This window comes from Drosophila obscura, unplaced genomic scaffold (genome assembly GCF_018151105.1).
Source record: "Drosophila obscura isolate BZ-5 IFL unplaced genomic scaffold, ASM1815110v1 contig_150, whole genome shotgun sequence".
Taxonomy (NCBI): Eukaryota; Metazoa; Arthropoda; class Insecta; order Diptera; family Drosophilidae; genus Drosophila; species Drosophila obscura.
Window position 1 is genome coordinate 8,793,043 of NW_024542736.1, and position 18,094 is coordinate 8,811,136.

Here is an 18,094-nt window from a genome sequence, read left to right on the forward strand (position 1 = left end):
AGGCTCTAAGTATTTACTGTTGGTCATTTTGCTGTGCTCCACTCTCTCACTCTCTCTGTCTTTGATTGAGAGAAGCCCTGTTATCAGCCCTGTCGCTCGCCTCTCTGTGATAACGCCAGCAGCAGCAGCCGCCTTCGGGATGCCACGGAATCGGCTGTCGTTATCTTCGTGCAGCGCCGATCTTGGTCGTCGTATATAAGTAAAAGTACTCGTCATATATGTATGTGGCATGTGCAGGGCGCATACATACTTGCTGTCACACGTTAATTGGCATTTAATTAAGCGTCAACCGTGGACGGCCGCTTTTATTCCACTCTGTACACTCGAACCGCTCGGTCCGACGCTCGTCTGTCGCGCATAAAGCACTGTCCTCAGCACAAAGGCAGAAGAAAGGACGCGAATTTGATTCAATTAACTACGAAACTGCGAGAAAAGTACACACTCGAGTAGAGCGACTAGCAGAGTGAAAACCGGTTTAAAAGACTGCACAAGTTCAGCTGTTCCAACAATAAGTTTTGCGCTGCGGTTTAGTGGATGCTGCTAGCCAAAAAGTGGTTTCTATCTGTCATCGTCTCATCTCGTGCCGGGGAAATTAAGCCAAAATCGGCATAAGGAAAAGAATCATACGATATTTTTTTATGCACAACACAGTCAACGCCGAATGGCGGGTCGCGACACGACGGGCGATGTCTGGTTATATTTCGAGTAGAACGCAATAATACAACCCCCACCAACAATACGAACGTAGAGAGGAGAGGAGCTATCAGCAAGCATCAGCGAGAGCGGGAGAGAGTCAGAAGAGAGCGTCGTCGCTGGAACAACACTCAATGTGCGCCGTTTTGTTATTGTTTGTTCAGCAGCAATCGGTACGGTACGGCATCATCTATACATATTTTCCACCCGACCGCCATTGGGCGATAATCAACTAGAAAGGGACGCTGTCTGACATCTCCGGACACTGGACATCAACACCACTGAGAGATACCACGCACTTCCGATCACTTGGCCGGCGGCTGATTGAATACAAATAGTGTTGAAGCCACACGAAGGCAAGACAAGGCAAGCAGCATAACCATGCTATCGACTGTCTTGAACTTTGCCCAGCGTGTCGCTGAGATTTCTTTGCTCGGCGGCATAGAGATTGCATCAGTTGCACTCATCATCTACTATGTGTTTGCGAAAACGAGGTGAGTGTAGTGTTTGTGGGCTGTGGATGGAAGCCAAATAAATCCTACTATTAGAACCTACCGTACCTACTGTATGTACTATGTATGTATGTTCCGTTCCGTTCCTCTTCTGCCAAGTTCAAGTAATTTGCTCCGTGACGCAGGTGGCCTAGGCAGAAGAAGCGCCGTTATTTATAGACGAGAGCGGGGGGCGGGGGCCCTATCCAATGCATGCTTAATGGGCATGTTGTTTATATTGTCGCCGCGCAGGTGGTTGCCGCACCGTCTGACTCACATCGCCTAGCCCTTCGGCTGTATATTTTATATCGCGCGAGCCACAAATGTAAATTTCCGCTTATCACCCCACGTGCCAACAATCCGCCGGTTGCGGGATTAGGCGAAGGAGGGAGGCTGTGAGGCTGCTCTGGGGGTCATCGCGATTTGATTTTACCTGTCATATCAATTTTTTCCTGCTTCCCGAGGAGCCCTGCCCTCGTCTTTGTTGCAGCAATTGCCGTGATAACAACAACCCGTTCGAACGCTTGCGGAACACTCTTGGCAACCATTCTCTTAATTAAAAAGAGGTTTGTCCATACATTTGTGTGTAGATTATGGACTGTAAAATTAGCACTCAATTATCTGATTAGGAATTGGAATTATTCGTATTATTATTTACGTTGCTGAATGTTTAATCGGACACTAAAGCTATCTCGTATTCGCCCCCCATAGCGTATCTCGTTTGAGAATTTGCCCTGTAAAGCACCGCAGCTGATAGCGATAAAAAGGCTTCTAAAATTGGCTTAGAACCATAAACATTATTCTTAATCGAATGTCACGGCAGGTCGAGTACGCGCGCAGCATTCCTGCACACTATTTATATGTATATACATACATATATAAAACACTTGGCTTATCCCATAGAAATTTTCCAGAACATGAGATGATAATTTTTACTAGTTCCAACTAACGACCTATGAGTACACTATACTTGTTTTAAATTACATTTGAAAGTCCTGGCTCTGGCTGCCCGAGTTTCTCATCGATGTGGACATTGGATGATGCTTTGATTTCTTTGTTACAAAGTCTGTTTCCGAGTCCAAGCAGAAACTCTCCACCAAGTCATCCGATAGCGTGTTGTCCGTCGTAGCGTGATCTGAGGGAGTTTGGGGACGGCCACGGCTGTGGCCACCGGCTGCTATGTATTCGCTTGAACTTAAGCTGCCGTCCAAGCTGTCCACCGCCGGACGTTCGTGATATGCAATGTACTCGCGTAGTTCGGCGATGCGTTTCTTCTCCACCTTCGTTTGCTGATTCAGCTGAGCCTCCATTTTGGTGTAGCCGTCGAGCTTGAGCTGCAAGTCGTCATATCGCTGCTCTCTGCGCCAGAAGTGAAGGTTGTCGGATGATCTTTGCTCGCTCTGGAACTTGCTTATCTTCCTGTAGAGCTGGAGAAATTTCGCGGGGTCCTGGAAGTAGTTTGCCACACTAATGGGCATGTCCCGACTAATGGCGATTGACTGCAGTGGGCGCCCGCAAATTGGGCACTTCTTTTCGGCAGCACAAGCTGTTAGGCAGGGGCCGCAGATAATGTGATGACATCGCGTCAATTGGAAGGGAATGGCCGGCTCGATATCGCGTCGTCTCGAGCACTTGTTGCAGTGCACACGAAACATGGTGTATTTTATATTTCAGATAACTTTCAGTGGCGTGGAGAATTCTAACGGAATCTTTATACAAGAAAAGTTATCTGCAATGATGTGGCAGCACAACTAACACCTGGTAGTATCATCTGGTAGCACTGTTTCGGCGGTAGATTTCAAAGACGACATTTATCTGGATTAGTTCATTTTTATTATCATATTTCGTATCAAAACAAAGTAGCATCAGGTGATTTTTTATTTTGATGATTCCAATGGAACAATGGCGGCTCAAAGTTCAATTCTGTGCTATATTTTATGAGCAACTATACACTTATCAGCTGCGCTGCCACAAGCACTTAGTTTAAAATGTATTCTAACTTTAATTCACACATTTGTATGTACATACATAAGTACGTACACATGTATAGAAGAATGTATAGGCTATTGAACTCAAACAAAGTTGGACTGTAGACCTCTGCAACAATCGAAAGAGGTGTTGTATATTTAATTGCGAGCTACTGATTTGAAGCAATCGGTGGTTAATTGGAGACCGAGCAGATTGCAATATAATAATTGATAATAACAATAACGTTTTGCTGTTTGCAGGGCACCCATTATTATCGCCAACTTGTTTCCCAACTTGAATCTGAGCTATCGCACGTCTTTGGGCAAGATCAACACAATTCGCAGCGATCTTCTGGTCACGCTACGTTCAACGAATGTAAGTTACATCCACCCATCCATCACATCCATCATTTAACCCCACCGCAGCTCAAAACTGTGACGCAAATGCATTATCAGTGCATTGATAAGCCAACGCAACGAGTTTCCATTCAATGAATTACAAATAATGAGGAAGACTTTGCTGCAGATTTGAATTTATTTTCACTGCGTTGCCACCTGGTCCTGTTCTGACAATAACAAGACCTGTCGTAATCGATAACCCTATAAGCTGTCGATTGGTTGCAAAAAAAAGCCGGGAGCTGCTATTCGCGCAAGAAATGCTATAATTTTGACTTAAAATCCATATCAGTGGCAGTGTGTAACAAAGAATCTCATATTTATAATGGCATTGGATGGATTTCAAGCTCGTGGCTGGTTCGAGGTAACATTTCATTCACGAACATCAAATATACGCATGGCAATTGCATCACCGCAGTGTTCTGTTCCCTGATCGTTCTCGTTGCAGGAGCCAACAAAGCAAAGCTCTGTCGCACATGGCATTGGCACCGAGAACATGCTGGAGCTGACACCGCATGCTGGCTATAAACCGTTCAATGGATACTTTGATTGGGGCGTAATCTTCCCCTATGTCGCTCAGGTATTTCGCAGCGAGAAGTTCGAATACCGACAGGTAAGCGTCGCGATCAATGCGCCCGCAGTTTGTACCAATAATAAATAACCTAAATACACCCATCCCACGCATGCTGCAGGTTACCGAAATTGTTCACAACGATCCGGCACTCAAACATGCGATTAAACAAGCCGCTGAACAGGCGCTGCGTGAGCAGCGCTATGCCCAAAACGGCCATCGACTGCTCACGCGCAGCGCTAGCGGTGATCAGGCGGAGGAGGACGAGACCAAGGGTATATCCTATCAGGCAATTTTGCGCAAGCAGGAGCAACGTGCCATCAGCATACTGAAGGAAATGGGCTCCACTCTTAATAATGGCCTTCTCGCATTTACATCTTGGATCCTGTACAAGCTGTTGCCATGTTTCCTCTCTGGCGTCGTGACGAACACCAAACAGATTGAAATGCTTAAAACCGCATCGGAGCGCTCGCCGGGTACACCGTTGATATTTGTGCCCCTGCATCGCAGTCACTTGGACTACATAATGGTGACCTTTATATTAACCAACAACGATATACGCAGTCCTCTGGTTGCCGCTGGCAATAACCTGCAGATTCCCGTATTTGGTGGATTGCTTCGTGGTCTTGGGGCCTTTTTCATTAAGCGCAAAATCGATCCAGTGGAGGGCAAGAAGGATGTGCTTTACCGCGCTGCGCTTCACCTATACCTGACCCATGCACTTAAGCAGGGCCACAATGTTGAATTTTTTATCGAGGGCGGACGAACGCGCACGGGCAAACCGTGCATGCCGAAGGGCGGCATCCTCTCTGTGATTGTCAATGCCTTCATGGACGGCAGCATTCCAGATGCTCTCCTAGTGCCCGTGTCGGTCAACTATGAACGGCTCGTCGATGGCAACTTTGTGCGCGAGCAGAAAGGGTGAGAAGAAGATACCCGAGTCCTTCAAAAATGCCATTTCAGGCATCTGGAAGGCACTCAACTCCAAGTACGGCCGAATGCGCATTGACTTCAATGAACCGTACTCGATACGCGAGCTGGTCAATTCGTTTAACCAAATCGCCCGCGAAGATGGCAATGCCAAGATCTACAAGCCTGCAGCCAGGTACGCGCTGCCAAATGCGATTTAATTTCGAATTAATTTTACCTTTTAAATTTTATTTTGGTGTGCAGACCCCTGCAGCACAACCAATCGACATCTTCGCTTTATGGCACCGATGTGGTGTGCGAAGAGCATCGCAATCTCATAGAAAGCATCTCGCGCCAGGTAGTCTTCGACTGTGCAGCTGCCACATCTGTAATGTCCACAAACGCGCTGGCCTTTCTGCTGCTCACCCGCTATCGCCAGGGTGCCGAGGAGCAGCTGCTGGCCGCGGCCTTGGATGATTTGCGAAACTCATTGTCTGGCTGCAAGGATATTGGGTTCGCGGGCGAATCCTCACATGTCTTGGTCTATGCCTGTGAGCTGCTTGGCACAGGTATGTATCTATTAGTTGTAGACCTTCAATTGAAGATGTCTCTCTTAATATGAAGCTTGATTTCTGTAGGTCTGGTTACCCGCACACGTAACGAGAACGGTCGCATGTTCATTCGTGCCATCGACTCAGTGGAGAGCATTATCGAGCTGGCGTACTACTCGAATGCACTGGCCCCGCACTTTGCCCTCAGTTCGATACTGATGACTACGTTCCATTCTCTGCTGCTGTCCGAGTCCCCGGTTGCGGTAGCCGTATCTCGCAAGAAGCTGATTGAAGCGGCATTGGAGAACTGTCAGATCTATCGCTATGAGTTTATACTGAACAAGCCCACACAAGTATTGGAGCACTTGTTGGAGAAACATCTGGACAATCTGTTGTTCCGTGACTACCTTCGATTGCCAGAAGAGGTACGGTACCGATAGATAGGATAAATATCCCGTGACGTCTAGCACTTATTTACATACATATGTGTACGTTCTTCTTTTTTAGGACAAGGACGTACATTTTGAAGACAGCCATAGAGCTAGGAGACTTGCACAACATTTGGACCTGGACGATGATGACTACCTCAGTGGGGATAACAACGAAAATGATGATGAGGGTGCCCAGCTGCTCTACTGTAGCGACACACTTCAGCAGCAGCGCAACATCTGCGAGGTGCTGGCTCCCTTTGCCAGCACATACCTGACGGTGGCCCAAGCCCTGCAGATACTTCACCGCAACTCCATGCTCGAGTCCGAGTTTATTAACTTTGTGATCTACGAATTATCCGCCAAAGTGAAGCGCGGAAGCTGCATCTATGGTGAGTTTATATATACTGAACCAGTATTGCTATGATCTATGGAATGTCTAAATCGGTTTCAATTTCAGCTGAAAGCATATCAACGGATTCCGTGCGCAACTGTCTGAAGCTTTTAGAGAAATGGTCTGTGATTGAGGTGTGCAACCAGCAGGGTATGCGCCTGATCTCGCTCAACACACTGTACGAAATGTCTCGGGAGAGTCTCAATACGATTGTCAAGAAGATAGACGCCATTGTGCCAAAATTAAATGATGGCTACTTTAAGATCAAACCCTAACAACCAAATGGTTTTGATTTATTTTTTGACACTCGACTCGCTCGACGTCTCTTTTGCTGCCACCGTGTGTGTGGTGTGGTGTGGTGTGTATAGTGTATGTATGTATATCCCCACTTAAGATTAAAGTGCATACTCCTAGGATCTTACGACTAAAATATGTCTAGTTTTATAGTCATACGAGAGTTATACCATATATATATATATATATCTATATGTATGTATGATGTATGTATGCCAAAGTGCTCAGCTTTAAACCGTAGCTAAGCGACAAAACAACCAACGAAATCTATATATGAACAAATTCATTTACATAATTTTACATGCATAAAAGGAAACAAAAAAATTGAACAGAAATTAATCTACACTATACTGAACTGATTGATTAAACCTTTTTAATTTTATATATATTTTAGACAAATAGAACACTTAAAAAACATTACACATCCGTGTTTTATTTTGAAATGATAACCAATTGAAGCGTGTGCTTACTGTACTGTTTGAACAATTGTCTGATCTGATATCTCGATAAACGTAACATGTGAGGAATAAATATGCGCGTAATAAAAAATAGTATAATATATATATCTTCATAATCAATTGGGATCCAGCAATAAAAGCAATGGGACATTGCTAAAAACAAAGCAAAAAAAATATAAAAAATACGCTCTTCCTCGTTTTTCTTTCCGTTTTACTGCTCCTTTTTAGCCTCTTGTGGCTCATCGTCGGCGCTCACGTGCTTGACTTTGGGTAAAGACTTCTTTGCCCTTTTGGCCGGAGGTACATGAATGCGAATGGCAGCGCTTTTGCTTCGTTGCTGTTGCTTCAGCTTTAAATTGGATGTCTGCGAAGATTGAGTCTAAATAGGTTAGAATGAACTAAAACAAAAGCCATAATATACTTTACCTTATCTTTGAGCTTGCCGCCTATCTCCCCAGAGCAACGTTCCGAGCCACAGTGGCAGGCTTTCTTTTTGTCATTCAGCAGATCATCCCACAGATAGTTGAACGTCAGCTCCGTTTCCTGCATGGCCAAATGAATGATTGTAATTAGCTTGAATACATTTTTGGCGTTTAATTGTAATGCCTACCGCTGGAATGTCTTTAATGGCAAAGAGTCCCACACGATGGTTGCAGTTGACAGTCCATTTCTGTGTTGTGCAGTTGGGCTCGCACGAATGATTCATGAACCGTGCCAGATTTCCTTTTGGGCCGGCATCGATGATGAAGTCCTTCTCAACACCAAGGAAGTAAAAGTTCTCGTGCCGATCCGTCTGCTTCTCGAGCATGCGCCGCTGGAACTCCTCCTGATTAATAACCTCGCCCACATACTCGATGACGAAATCGCCCTCAGCGATGGGCTCACGACAGACCAGTCCGAAACCCCGGTCATTCATATAGACCACATCCATGCGCGGCGATTTGCGGGTCTCAAACATACGATTCTCGCATCGGTCGCCGCAAAGGCAGTACTCCGGATGGCACTCGTTGAACAGCATCCGATTGAGGCAGTTGGAGTTCGCGCCGCACGGATGCTCATCCTCGGGCCGGCAATCACATGTGCTATGCTCCTCCGGATTGGTCACGAACTTCACGGGCGGCACTGCCTTATTGATCTTGATTTTCACATATGGTGGTGGATTTATCTTGTTGCCGCGTGCCACCATCTGCTCAAGGCGCCTGGCCTTGGTGATTTTCAGAAAGCGCGTGGCCTCCTCTATACCATTATAGAATTTCCTGTGCAGCTGAGACTTGGGCTTCAGCTTCTCCCCATTATCGCCCTCGATATACAGATAGACACGTCGACGTGGTATCCAGCCGTGATCGTGTGTGCCAAAGAATCGCACCACAAACTCACTTTCGCCATGCGCCTTCTTTAGAATGTTGTTGGGTATCTCGGTGGGTGGCAGAATTATGGCCGGCCACCATCGAAAGTTGTTAAACTTTGCCCAGACGATCTCGCCATAGAGCGGCAACCGTCCACTCTCGCACTCCTCGCAGATGTAGTTCTCATGCTTTTCGATCGGTATATCGCGACAGCCAGAGTGCACGGCAATGGGACAGGTCTCGCAGCACAACAGCTCCCCGCCCTTGACGCATATGAAACACCACAGCACATTCAAATGGGCATCGGTCTTGGCCACATTGTGTCGGGGGCAGATGAGGCTCGTGGTGGTCAGCATGCGACTGCCGGCGGGTATGCAGCGCGAGTCCTGATGATACGAGGCTGGACATTTAACGCATCGGGTTAGTTTCGAGCTGCCCACCGGCAAGAATTTACGAGGATTGTCCGAGACGCACGTGTGGCACACGTGCAGGGGACAGCGTGTTAGGGAGCTGCTGACGATCGCCTGTGGCCAGTATTTGCAGCATCCGGCATGGTACTGCCTGCCGCACAGATTTTGGCCACACATTATCATCGTCCCGTCCACTGGTTGGGGTGCCTTTGCTTCGCTTGGCTCCTTCAGCGGCGAGCCGGGTGACGGTGAGGGGTAACTGGGCGGCAAGACTTGCCGACAAATGCAGCAGGTTGCTTCTTCATCAATATTGCACTCATGGCAGATCACCTCAATGGTAGGCGGAGGGGTAGCGATAGTGGCTAACGCATCTGGAGCGTCGCCAGTTATGTGTTCAGCTTCGGGAACGGGCGACGGCGAGGTGGATGAGAATGCACCTTCCAACGCTTTTAGCTTCGTTCCGTCCTTTTTGCTTATGGGCAGTCCATTATTCTTGCTCTCCAGGCAATCGGCATGCATCCAGCTGTGGCAGGTCCGCGAGCACTGCACCAGATTTGAGCCGGGTTTGAAGCAATATTTACAGACGGAGCCACGGTTGAGGCCCCGGAAGAGGTACTTGCTGTCCAGCTGGAATATATCGTCGACAACCTCGTCGATGGGCCGATTCACTGGCTTTTTGGGCTTGGAAATTTCTGAGAGATGCCCATCCGTTGCCATCGCCGCACCACTAGTGGTGATGAATGTCGGCGTACCACTGGGCGTAACAACTGGCGTACGGCTTCGTCGCTCCACCAACGTTTTCAGGCGATTGGATAGCCGCTGTGTGGTGCCGGAGCCGCGTTCCCGATCAACGACTGCCGAGCCAAGCTCCTGAGGCCGATCGATTTCCCCGCAAGCCAACTCTCGCTCTAGTTCGCGCAATTGGAGCTGCTTCAGTGACCAGATATTGCCCACAACGGCCCGAAGAACCTTTTCCACTTTCTCGTCGTGCCGATGGACCATCACATATTCCTTGACGGCATCGAATAGCTGACGAAATTCGGCATTTTCATAGATGCCGCTCGCCGCACTCTGAGGAGTGGCATTCTTCTCGGCGCTTAGCCCAACCTGGGATGGTGTGGTGTCGCCGCCAGTCTCCGCCTCAGCTCCTTTGCTCAGCTTTCGCCGCTTGGTTCGCATCTGGCTCTTCTTGACGGGCGAAAAGGCCGGACTAGTCGGCGTCTCCGAGCGCTCTCGCTTCACGCTCAACAACTGAAGGGGCGGTTTGGAGTGCAAGTTGTCCGTGGAGTCGTACAGGCTGCTACCCACATCCGAAGTGTCCTGCGCCATGGAGTTGGTACGTTTCCGTTTCTGTTTGTTAAGGGTTCTGAAATAGACGAATGGCGAAAAAGGACACTTATTAGCTTTGATCTCTAGGTCTCTCTCTCTCTCTCTCTTTGGTCTGTACTTACACAACGCTCTCATAGATCTTATAGAACTTCTCCAGTCGATCGGAATAGGGCACCTGAGCAACTAGTTGGGCTTCATCGATGGCCTGCTGCCAGACCTCAAGTTTCGTGCGCTTGGGCACCATCGTTCGGTACTTGCCGCTCCTGTTGCCATGCTTGATACGCACCTCCTCGCGTTGATCCTCGAATGCCTTGAGGCCGGCAAAGGTCAGCAGGTTCTCGGGCTTGATCCAGTTGCGGCGCCCGTTATCGGCAAAGAAGCGCACATGCACCTGGATGGGCACGGGCGCGTTGTCCGTGGATGTGCGCTGTGGATGGGTTGGAAGGTTGCCCACAATCTGTCCATACGGATCCGGGCACACCATGCACGGCCAGAAGCAGTAGGAAAAGACCTTGCCCCAATACAGATCACCCACCTGATAGGTGGGCCAACCCGGATCGGTGACAATGGATAAACCTTTGGCGCTGTCCAGGCTCACCGACGATGGCGACTTAACGTATCCGTTCTCCTCTGGCTGTCGAAAGGCCGTCGGGCTCAGATCTCGCGGGGATTTCATGTCGGTTGATGCTGCCGCTGGCAGGGCGAACGCCAATTCAGAGTCTGGGTCGTTCGGTTCGTCAGTGGAATCAATGGTTTTGATACTCGTATCGGCGGGTTCGCCAGGCAGCTCTTGTGCGTGTACGTTGCCTAATGAAGTCCTTGGGCTGCCGACCTCTGGCTCATTTACATCGCAGGAAGAATTTCCAGACTCAGACTCCGACTCAGATTTTACATCCGTATTGAGGGAGACGGTGTCTTCGATGACTGCATCATCAGTGAGTTCTTTTCGCTGTAAATCGCTTGTTCCCTCTTGCTCTTCAATAGCTGAAGATGCTTCCTGGGGCGGCTCTTCCTTCTCCAAATTCGATTCTTCTTTCTGTTCCTCCATTACTGTATTCGCTGCTTCCTCCGTCTGATTTTGCACCTCTGAAGATGCTTCTACTTTCTGCTCCTCCATCTCTAAAGTCGCAGGCGGTTCCTCTGTCCGTTCTTCCATCTCTGCAGTCGCTGCTACCTGGGTTTGCTCTGCCGGCGGACTCGTTTTAGCGGCCCGCTTCAGTTTACGTTTCAGCTTTAAGCGGGCGGCTAGTGGTACCACGTCTTCGGGATCCGTTTCAAAGCCTGTGCTGTTTGGCGAGCTAGCGCCATTTTTGAGTAGCAGCTTCTCGATGGGGCTCATGTAGGTTTTGCTCTCACTGCGATCTAGCAGCGGTGTCCCTTCCACGGTCTTTGGTGATTCTGTTCCCTCGTTATTGTCCCTGGGCTGTACTTCGCAGCTGCTGTTGTTGTTGTTGTTGAGAGCGGCTGCTTGATTGACGCGTCGACGCGTTGTGCGCACAGTGTCGTCCGAGTCGGACAATGGCGTCGGGGAGTTGGCATTTGCATAGCCAATGTATTTGGGGCTCAGCGCCGATTGCAAATTAATTAAATCGCGCTTTCCTGATAACGCGAGCAGACACACAAGAGAGCATAAAGCATATTAGCATACGGCAGAGGCATTCAACGTTAAAGTGTGTGTCATAGTGGGTACTTACTGTTCAATGCGGAGAGACGCTGCTGTTGTTTGATGGCGGATGGCGCATTTTTCGGACTCAATGAGCCATTCAAGTCGTTCTCGGTGAGCTCCAGGTCGCCATCATGGGGTTTAATGCTGCGTCTTTTATGTACCCCCTTTACCGTTTCTAGATGCTCCGTTATCTGGAATGCCGATGCCACGGACGCGGCGTTGCCCGCAGCCGCGTCGTCGGTGGCTATATCAGCATCAGCATGGAACGATCCATTGCATAGGGCATCCACACCATCTGTTTCCGAGTGTGTACCCGCACTTAGCTTCATTATTTGTTTAATTTGCTATACTATATTTGCTAAAATTCCAGCAGAAAACCATCAATCGAAAGAGAAACAGCGCTTCGCGTGCGCCAAAATTTGTATCGGCGTGCAACCATGGGCATCGATAGGCATTGCGAAATTCCGCGTTTCGGTTAATATCTTGTGAAAGAGTGGCATCCCGATTTAGATTTTTATTTATTTATTTTATATCAAAGAAGAGAATAGACAAAAATTAAAATTGTTCAACCTGTAAATATATTAAAGATCTAGAATTAAATACAAATTTTTAAGTTTTGACATTTATGAATAGATCTGTATATTAACTCCCACGAATATTATCTTTTAAATAGATTTTTCATTCCAAACTCTGAGAATAATTATATAGGATTTGAAATAAAGTTCTTACTTCATGGTGTACAAATTTAAATTTTTTAAATAATTTTGCACACCATCCCTGACAGTACTATCGAAGATGACCGTCGATAACGATAACCCGTTTGGACGAAAACAATTCGCAGCGCATGGAAATTCAATAGAAAATACAATGGACGATTTTGTAAAAAACCTCATTGAGGAGGTGAAATCGCAGGGCGTTTTCGACGAATTTCGTTTCAACTGCTGCCTGGCCGATGTGGACACCAAGCCCGCATATCAGAATGTTCGCAATCGGGTGGAGACGGCAGTCCAAGACTTTCTGGCCAAACAACGCTGGACGCCAGACACAAACAAGGTCCAATTGCGCGAAAGGCTGCGCAAGCATTTGCTTGAGTAAGTATTTGGGGGACAAGTATTTATGCAGGCCTGAGGTAACCGAATTGAACGCTCCAAATTTGCAGCTCCGATGTCCTGGAAAAGGGAGTGGATCAAATCGTGGACCAAGTGGTGAATCCGAAGGTTGCCACCATATTTGAGCCAAAGATCGAAAGCATTGCTTACAAGTATCTAGGCATCACACCGCCGCCGCCACCTACCATTGCGCCGCCACCAAGGCCGACGCTGCTGCCAGCGCCGCCGTTGCCGCCATATGCTGGCCACATGAACGGCAGCAGCCTGCTAAATGTGGAGACCTCTGCCGGTCTACTGCCAACCGATCTGGAGCAAATCAGCCCCGACTCTGACCGCGGCACAGTGCAGTCCGATGGCAAGGACGACAGCAAAGAGGATGATCTGCCGCCGGGTGTGGATGATAGGAACTTCGATGATGACACTTCGCCGTCATTTGAGCCGTTGAGCGAGGACAAGCCAGCAAATAAGGACGATCTGAACAATGGGTCCCTGAACACCTTGGACTCGGTGAATGGTGCATCGCAGGCCTCGCAACTATCGCAGGTATCCAGTGATAGTCGCCTCACCATTGCCTCTTACACAGAGTCGGTTGTGGATGGGCGGCAGCCAACGCCCACCAGCAACAGCGTCGAATTAACGCCCAACATGGCCGCTAACATATCAGAGGAGGCGCAGATGCCAAAGTTTAGCGAGAATTCCAACGATGCAAGTGGCGGGAACCATTGCAGTCGACCCTTGCACTTTGACATCAAGCAGGATGCCATCACATTCGAGGGTAGGCATCCAACAATGTAATTTTCCATTATTTATAATCGATTTCCCAACCATTCAGGTACCGAACGCAGGAACTCCGTGTCGGAGAACACGAACGGTGGGTCCCAGGCTTTATCCATTGAGGACGCAATTATGTCCGAGGTAAAAGCCAATATTGAGGATGCCAGCAATGCCTCCATCGAACCTGTACCTGCACATGAGTTGGAACCTGTGGAACAGCCATCTCCACCAAAAATTGAGGCTTTTTCAATGCCCCAACCACCTCAGACGCCACCGCCACCACCACCACCTCAAGCGCCACCGCCGGCTCCTGAGACGCCACCGCCGGCACCTAAGACACCACCACCACCTCAGGCGCCACCACCGGCTCCTGAGGCGCCACCACCGGCACCTAAGACACCACCACCAGCTCCTGAGGCGGCGCCAACGGCTCCTGAGTCGCCTCCACCTGAATCTGAGGCACCACCAACTAAGCCTAAGACGACTGAACTAACAGCGGCACCTGAGATTAGCATCGGATCGTTCTCAGAAGCTATTGCACAAGATTCCAGTCTCAAGATAAATAAAATCCCAGAGGCCGAGTCAAATGGATCGGAAATCGTGAGACAAGAATCGCCTCTGCTGCCCGCCCCGGCCACAGATAAAGTGGAAGAAGTTAAAGAAGATGTGGCCGTAAAGCTGCCGCCACCAAATGAAACTCCCAAAGAAGACGCCACAAAGACGCTGACTTTCGCATCATCCCAGTCGAAGAGCAACTCAAAAGATAAGGACAAGGAGAGGGATAGACGGCACCATACGAGCAGTTCGGATGATAAACAGCGACGCAAAAGCCGGGAGCCAAAGGACCGTGATGCCGATCGCAATCGCCATAAATCGCAATCGCAAAGTAAACATTCCTCTAGCTCCAGCTCGAAGCACTCATCCTCGCACTCCAGCTCGAAGCACAAGAACAGCAGCTCCAGCAGCGCCCAGAAGGACAAGAGCTCTTCCTCAACCTCGTCGAGTAGGACTCATCGCGAATCATCGTCTTCGAAGCGTTCAGCCTCTACATCCTCGTCACGGCACGAAACCTCGTCCTCAAACAAGAAACACAAGTCCAGCTCATCCTCGTCACGCTCTGACCGGGACAAAGAAAGGAGCAAAGACGGCCAAAGCCAGAGCCATCGTAGCCATCAAAGCAGCAGCAGCAGCGGCTCCTCATCCAAGAAGAAAGAACACGAGCGTAGTCGTGACCGTGACCGGAATAAATCCACATCTTCCACAAACTCTACGAGTGCAGCGACGCCAATCGTTCAGGATGATCACAACGAAATCAAGGCAAAGCTGCAAAAGCGCCGGAGCTCAGACTCTAACGATGAGGGCAAGCCGCCGCCCAGCTCTGGCGGGGCATCACACATTGCCCCCCTGACGGATCCCAGTACGGCTAACGAAAAAACCGATGCCCCTGTCCAGTATGGCGACAACTCGAATGGCAATACAAATGGCGGTAGCAATGGTGCCACCGATAGCGCTGTCATTTTGAGCATGGGCAGCAGTGTAATCAATGTCAGTGATATTCTACAGCAATCCACCACCAGCTTCATTGAATTGTGTGCCGCTGGTTCTGGTTCTCAGTCAAAGAAGGACGCGGATCAAGTCGAAAAAGAACCGGAGGATAAGGCACTTTCTGAGGCAATGGAAACAGAGTCAACGCCAGCAGAATCTGCCAAAGAAGATGAACAGAAGAAGCTGAATGAAGAGTTGGTAAAAGTTGAATCTGTACAAGAAGCCCCTGTCCCCGTCCCTGTCACTGAGAAAGTGTGCAAAGAGGCTGATGAGATTTCTATTGATTTAAAGCAAATGGAGAAGTCGCCTACAGACTCGGAGGATTCCCAAATAGCTGATAAAGTATCAGAGGAGGCAGCGACTGAAGAAGCCAACAGCTTGGAGACGCCCGACTCTTTAGCTGAAAAGCAGCAGATTTCAGCAGAGTCTAGCGAAACCCCAACTGAAACCGAAACGGGGGATGTTACATGCTTTGAGCATAACACCGACGAGTTCAAGGCACGCCTGGAGCTCATCAATGTACTGATTGCAGATCGGGATGCTCTGTTGAACAAGTTGAGTGATGAGATTCCCAAGCATGTGATAGATGTACGCGCCTTACGGCGAACCAAATCAAAGCGTAGGTTGGACGGCGGCGCGGCTGGACACCGAGATGGCGACTCTGAGAGCGAAAGCCAGAAAAAGATGCGCGAGACGACACCGCCACAGCTCATAGATCCGAGTAGCAGCAGCTCTTCAGGCAGTCCCGTAAAAAGGTTGCGTCGCAATGAACCGAAGGCCTCACCCACGCCCTCCGACGGCAGCATCAACTCCAAGGAGAACGAAGCGATAGAGAAGCAGGAGCCTGGTGCGTATTTGCCATAGATTAATGCTCTTTTTTTTGAGTAGCGAAACAAAACATTTCGTGTACATGTCTCTCATCCTTTCTCATCTACATTTTGTGATCTCTACCCTCTGACTCTGCTTTCTTTCCACATGCCGATCATGCACATTAGTCCAGTCCTAACAAAATAAAATTTCATGTGGTGGGTAAGCACTTCTCTCTCCCTCATGTCGTTCAGTCTGCTCTGTGGTCAAAATGTTGTTTGCCTGCAATCCGCATCCGAATCGTTTCCGAGAACCCATCCAATTGATTTGTTTGTTTTTGTGTATTCCACAGACGGAGGAGTGTCTGCCAAGCGACTCAGCCAGAAGCTCTGCCAGCAGCAGCGATACACAAACGATGATCTCTACAAGCCCCGTCCAGTTCTGTCGCAGCGTTCGCGTCGACGTGGCTTGGATTCAATCCTCTAGCTAAGAAAAACAAATCAAAAAATATGAAAAACAAAATAAACGAGCGGAAACGTTGTGAGCCGCGGCAAGGCTCGCGGCTCTACCTTTATAACCGATACTCAGTAATCCTACGTAGGCGCCGCCGGAATTGATATCCTGCCGCATGTTTTCTCTCTCTCTGTCTGTCTGTATTTTGTTATCGCTGTTCACAAAAGGGACAGAGATTGATAAGTGGGCAATTTTCAACTTTCCAATTGTATTTGTTTTTTTTTTGAATCGATTTCTGTTTTCAGTAGAATTTGTGGTAACAATAAAATTTTAATTTTAGGTATCCTACACTTTACAGTTTAAGAATAATTGTTGGTGTAGTACATTTAAATACACACAGTGCCGTACTTAAGTGTGGGCACAGCAAAAACTTGTCAGGCTATCGCTTTTTTAAGAGCTTTTCCATCTCGATTTTTAAAAGGCATATAATTTTATCCGAAAATCAATCAATTTTCTATGATTTTATTACATTAGTTTGTACAATTAAAAAAAAAAAGGCTAAAAGTATTGGCACACTAGGTTAGATTAGGTAGAGGCGGCTGTCACTAGGAATCCGACACGCCCAGGCTCATTTTGGTTAACTGGGATCTTCTTCCCTTTTCTATTAAGCTACGGAAAAAATCGTTGTAAGGAGCACGCAGCCTGCTTGCATGTACCTTTTGATGAAGTCCCTGTGAGGGAGCGTATGACAGCGCTGAACCTTATTTTCGGCAGAGTTGTGCGACATCGCGGCACTATTTTCAAATTGTCGCTTTCTTAGGTTACAAAATTGTGCAAAATAATGCAAAAACAAAGGCGCTTCTAAAAATTTGACAATCTTATAGAAAATTGATTCATTTATCGGATATAATTAATTATCTTTTGAATATCGCGATGGATAAGCTCTTAGAAAAGCAGTAAACTAAAAAGTTGTTGCTGTGCCAGCAATTAAGTCCGGCACGGCACTGGATATAGTAATGCATATATATATAAACAATAAAAATAACATGAATTTATTTATAATTATTATTGTGTATTCTGGGGACTGGGGACTGGGTGTGGTTCCCCCCCCTACACATGGCACTTGACTGAGGTTATAATTTTGATATTCTAGAGGCTAGAAGTAGAGGAACAGGGTTCGAGGCATTCAGTAAAGTCAATCAATCGAATGGGTTGGGATGGGATTCAGATCAGTCAAGTGCCAGTGCGAGGAGGCTCTACTCTATTCTACTACTCTGGGACCCAAGGGATGGATGGATGGGTAGGTTCCTGGGGGCCTGGAATAGGATCGAGCGATATCTTTTTTGCGGCTCTCGTTATTATACATATATAATATATTTTGTAACATCTCAGTTTGAAGATGAAAGTGTAATTGGATTACAAATCATTGAATTTTTTTCAATTTATTTTTTCCTGTTGGCGTTTTTGCATTTTTTGCTCTCTAGCTTCGGCTTACTTTACAAC

General features: G+C 47.9%; 4 protein-coding genes across 5 annotated transcripts; 2 read left to right on the forward strand and 2 right to left on the reverse strand.

The window, feature by feature from the left end:
* The first annotated feature begins 285 nt into the window (after nucleotides 1–285).
* Nucleotides 286–7,111, forward strand: LOC111075937 (glycerol-3-phosphate acyltransferase 1, mitochondrial). The gene is given in 9 exon segments (XM_022369465.2): nucleotides 286–1,187; nucleotides 3,413–3,527; nucleotides 3,996–4,160; nucleotides 4,240–5,034; nucleotides 5,036–5,223; nucleotides 5,292–5,596; nucleotides 5,666–6,003; nucleotides 6,086–6,398; nucleotides 6,467–7,111. Coding segments are annotated over 9 exon segments (2,541 nt in total). The 5' UTR covers nucleotides 286–1,074; the 3' UTR covers nucleotides 6,676–7,111.
* On the reverse strand, nucleotides 2,011–3,692 carry LOC111075939 (RING finger protein narya). Its single transcript, XM_022369468.2, has one exon. It carries the CDS (start codon nucleotides 2,837–2,839, stop codon nucleotides 2,165–2,167), a length of 675 nt encoding a protein of 224 aa, XP_022225160.1. The 5' UTR covers nucleotides 2,840–3,692; the 3' UTR covers nucleotides 2,011–2,164.
* On the reverse strand, nucleotides 6,698–12,448 carry LOC111075936 (probable histone-lysine N-methyltransferase Mes-4). The gene is made up of 5 exons (XM_022369464.2): nucleotides 11,932–12,448; nucleotides 10,360–11,836; nucleotides 7,763–10,274; nucleotides 7,579–7,695; nucleotides 6,698–7,516 (listed from the first exon to the last, which is right to left on the reverse strand). The coding sequence occupies exons 1-5, from the start codon at nucleotides 12,230–12,232 to the stop codon at nucleotides 7,364–7,366; spliced, it is 4,560 nt and encodes a 1,519-aa protein (XP_022225156.2). The 5' UTR covers nucleotides 12,233–12,448; the 3' UTR covers nucleotides 6,698–7,363.
* Nucleotides 12,449–12,684: 236 nt separating this feature from the next.
* LOC111075922 (serine-rich adhesin for platelets) lies at nucleotides 12,685–17,620 on the forward strand. 2 transcript variants are annotated; one of them, XM_022369445.2, is made up of 4 exons: nucleotides 12,685–12,994; nucleotides 13,063–13,787; nucleotides 13,845–16,178; nucleotides 16,327–16,404. In XM_022369445.2, the coding sequence occupies exons 1-4, from the start codon at nucleotides 12,699–12,701 to the stop codon at nucleotides 16,335–16,337; spliced, it is 3,366 nt and encodes a 1,121-aa protein (XP_022225137.2). In that variant the 5' UTR covers nucleotides 12,685–12,698; the 3' UTR covers nucleotides 16,338–16,404. The 2 variants fall into 2 exon arrangements, with proteins under 2 accessions (XP_022225137.2, XP_022225136.2); XM_022369444.2 differs by lacking the exon at nucleotides 16,327–16,404 and adding an exon at nucleotides 16,491–17,620 and having other exon boundaries at nucleotides 12,686–12,994.
* The last annotated feature ends 474 nt before the right edge of the window (nucleotides 17,621–18,094 follow it).

Coding starts and splice junctions, on each gene's coding strand:
- LOC111075939 (XM_022369468.2), bottom strand. CDS start 2,839: ATGTTTCGTGTGCACTGCAACAAGTGCTCGAGACGACGCGATATCGAG.
- LOC111075936 (XM_022369464.2), bottom strand. CDS start 12,232: ATGAAGCTAAGTGCGGGTACACACTCGGAAACAGATGGTGTGGATGCC. Junction 11,837..11,931: donor GCGTCTCTCCGCATTGAACA/GTAAGTACCCAC, acceptor TCGCGTTATCAG/GAAAGCGCGATTTAATTAAT. Junction 10,275..10,359: donor AAGATCTATGAGAGCGTTGT/GTAAGTACAGAC, acceptor CGTCTATTTCAG/AACCCTTAACAAACAGAAAC.
- LOC111075922 (XM_022369444.2), top strand. CDS start 12,699: ATGACCGTCGATAACGATAACCCGTTTGGACGAAAACAATTCGCAGCG. Junction 13,788..13,844: donor GGATGCCATCACATTCGAGG/GTAGGCATCCAA, acceptor CCAACCATTCAG/GTACCGAACGCAGGAACTCC. Junction 16,179..16,490: donor GATAGAGAAGCAGGAGCCTG/GTGCGTATTTGC, acceptor TGTATTCCACAG/ACGGAGGAGTGTCTGCCAAG.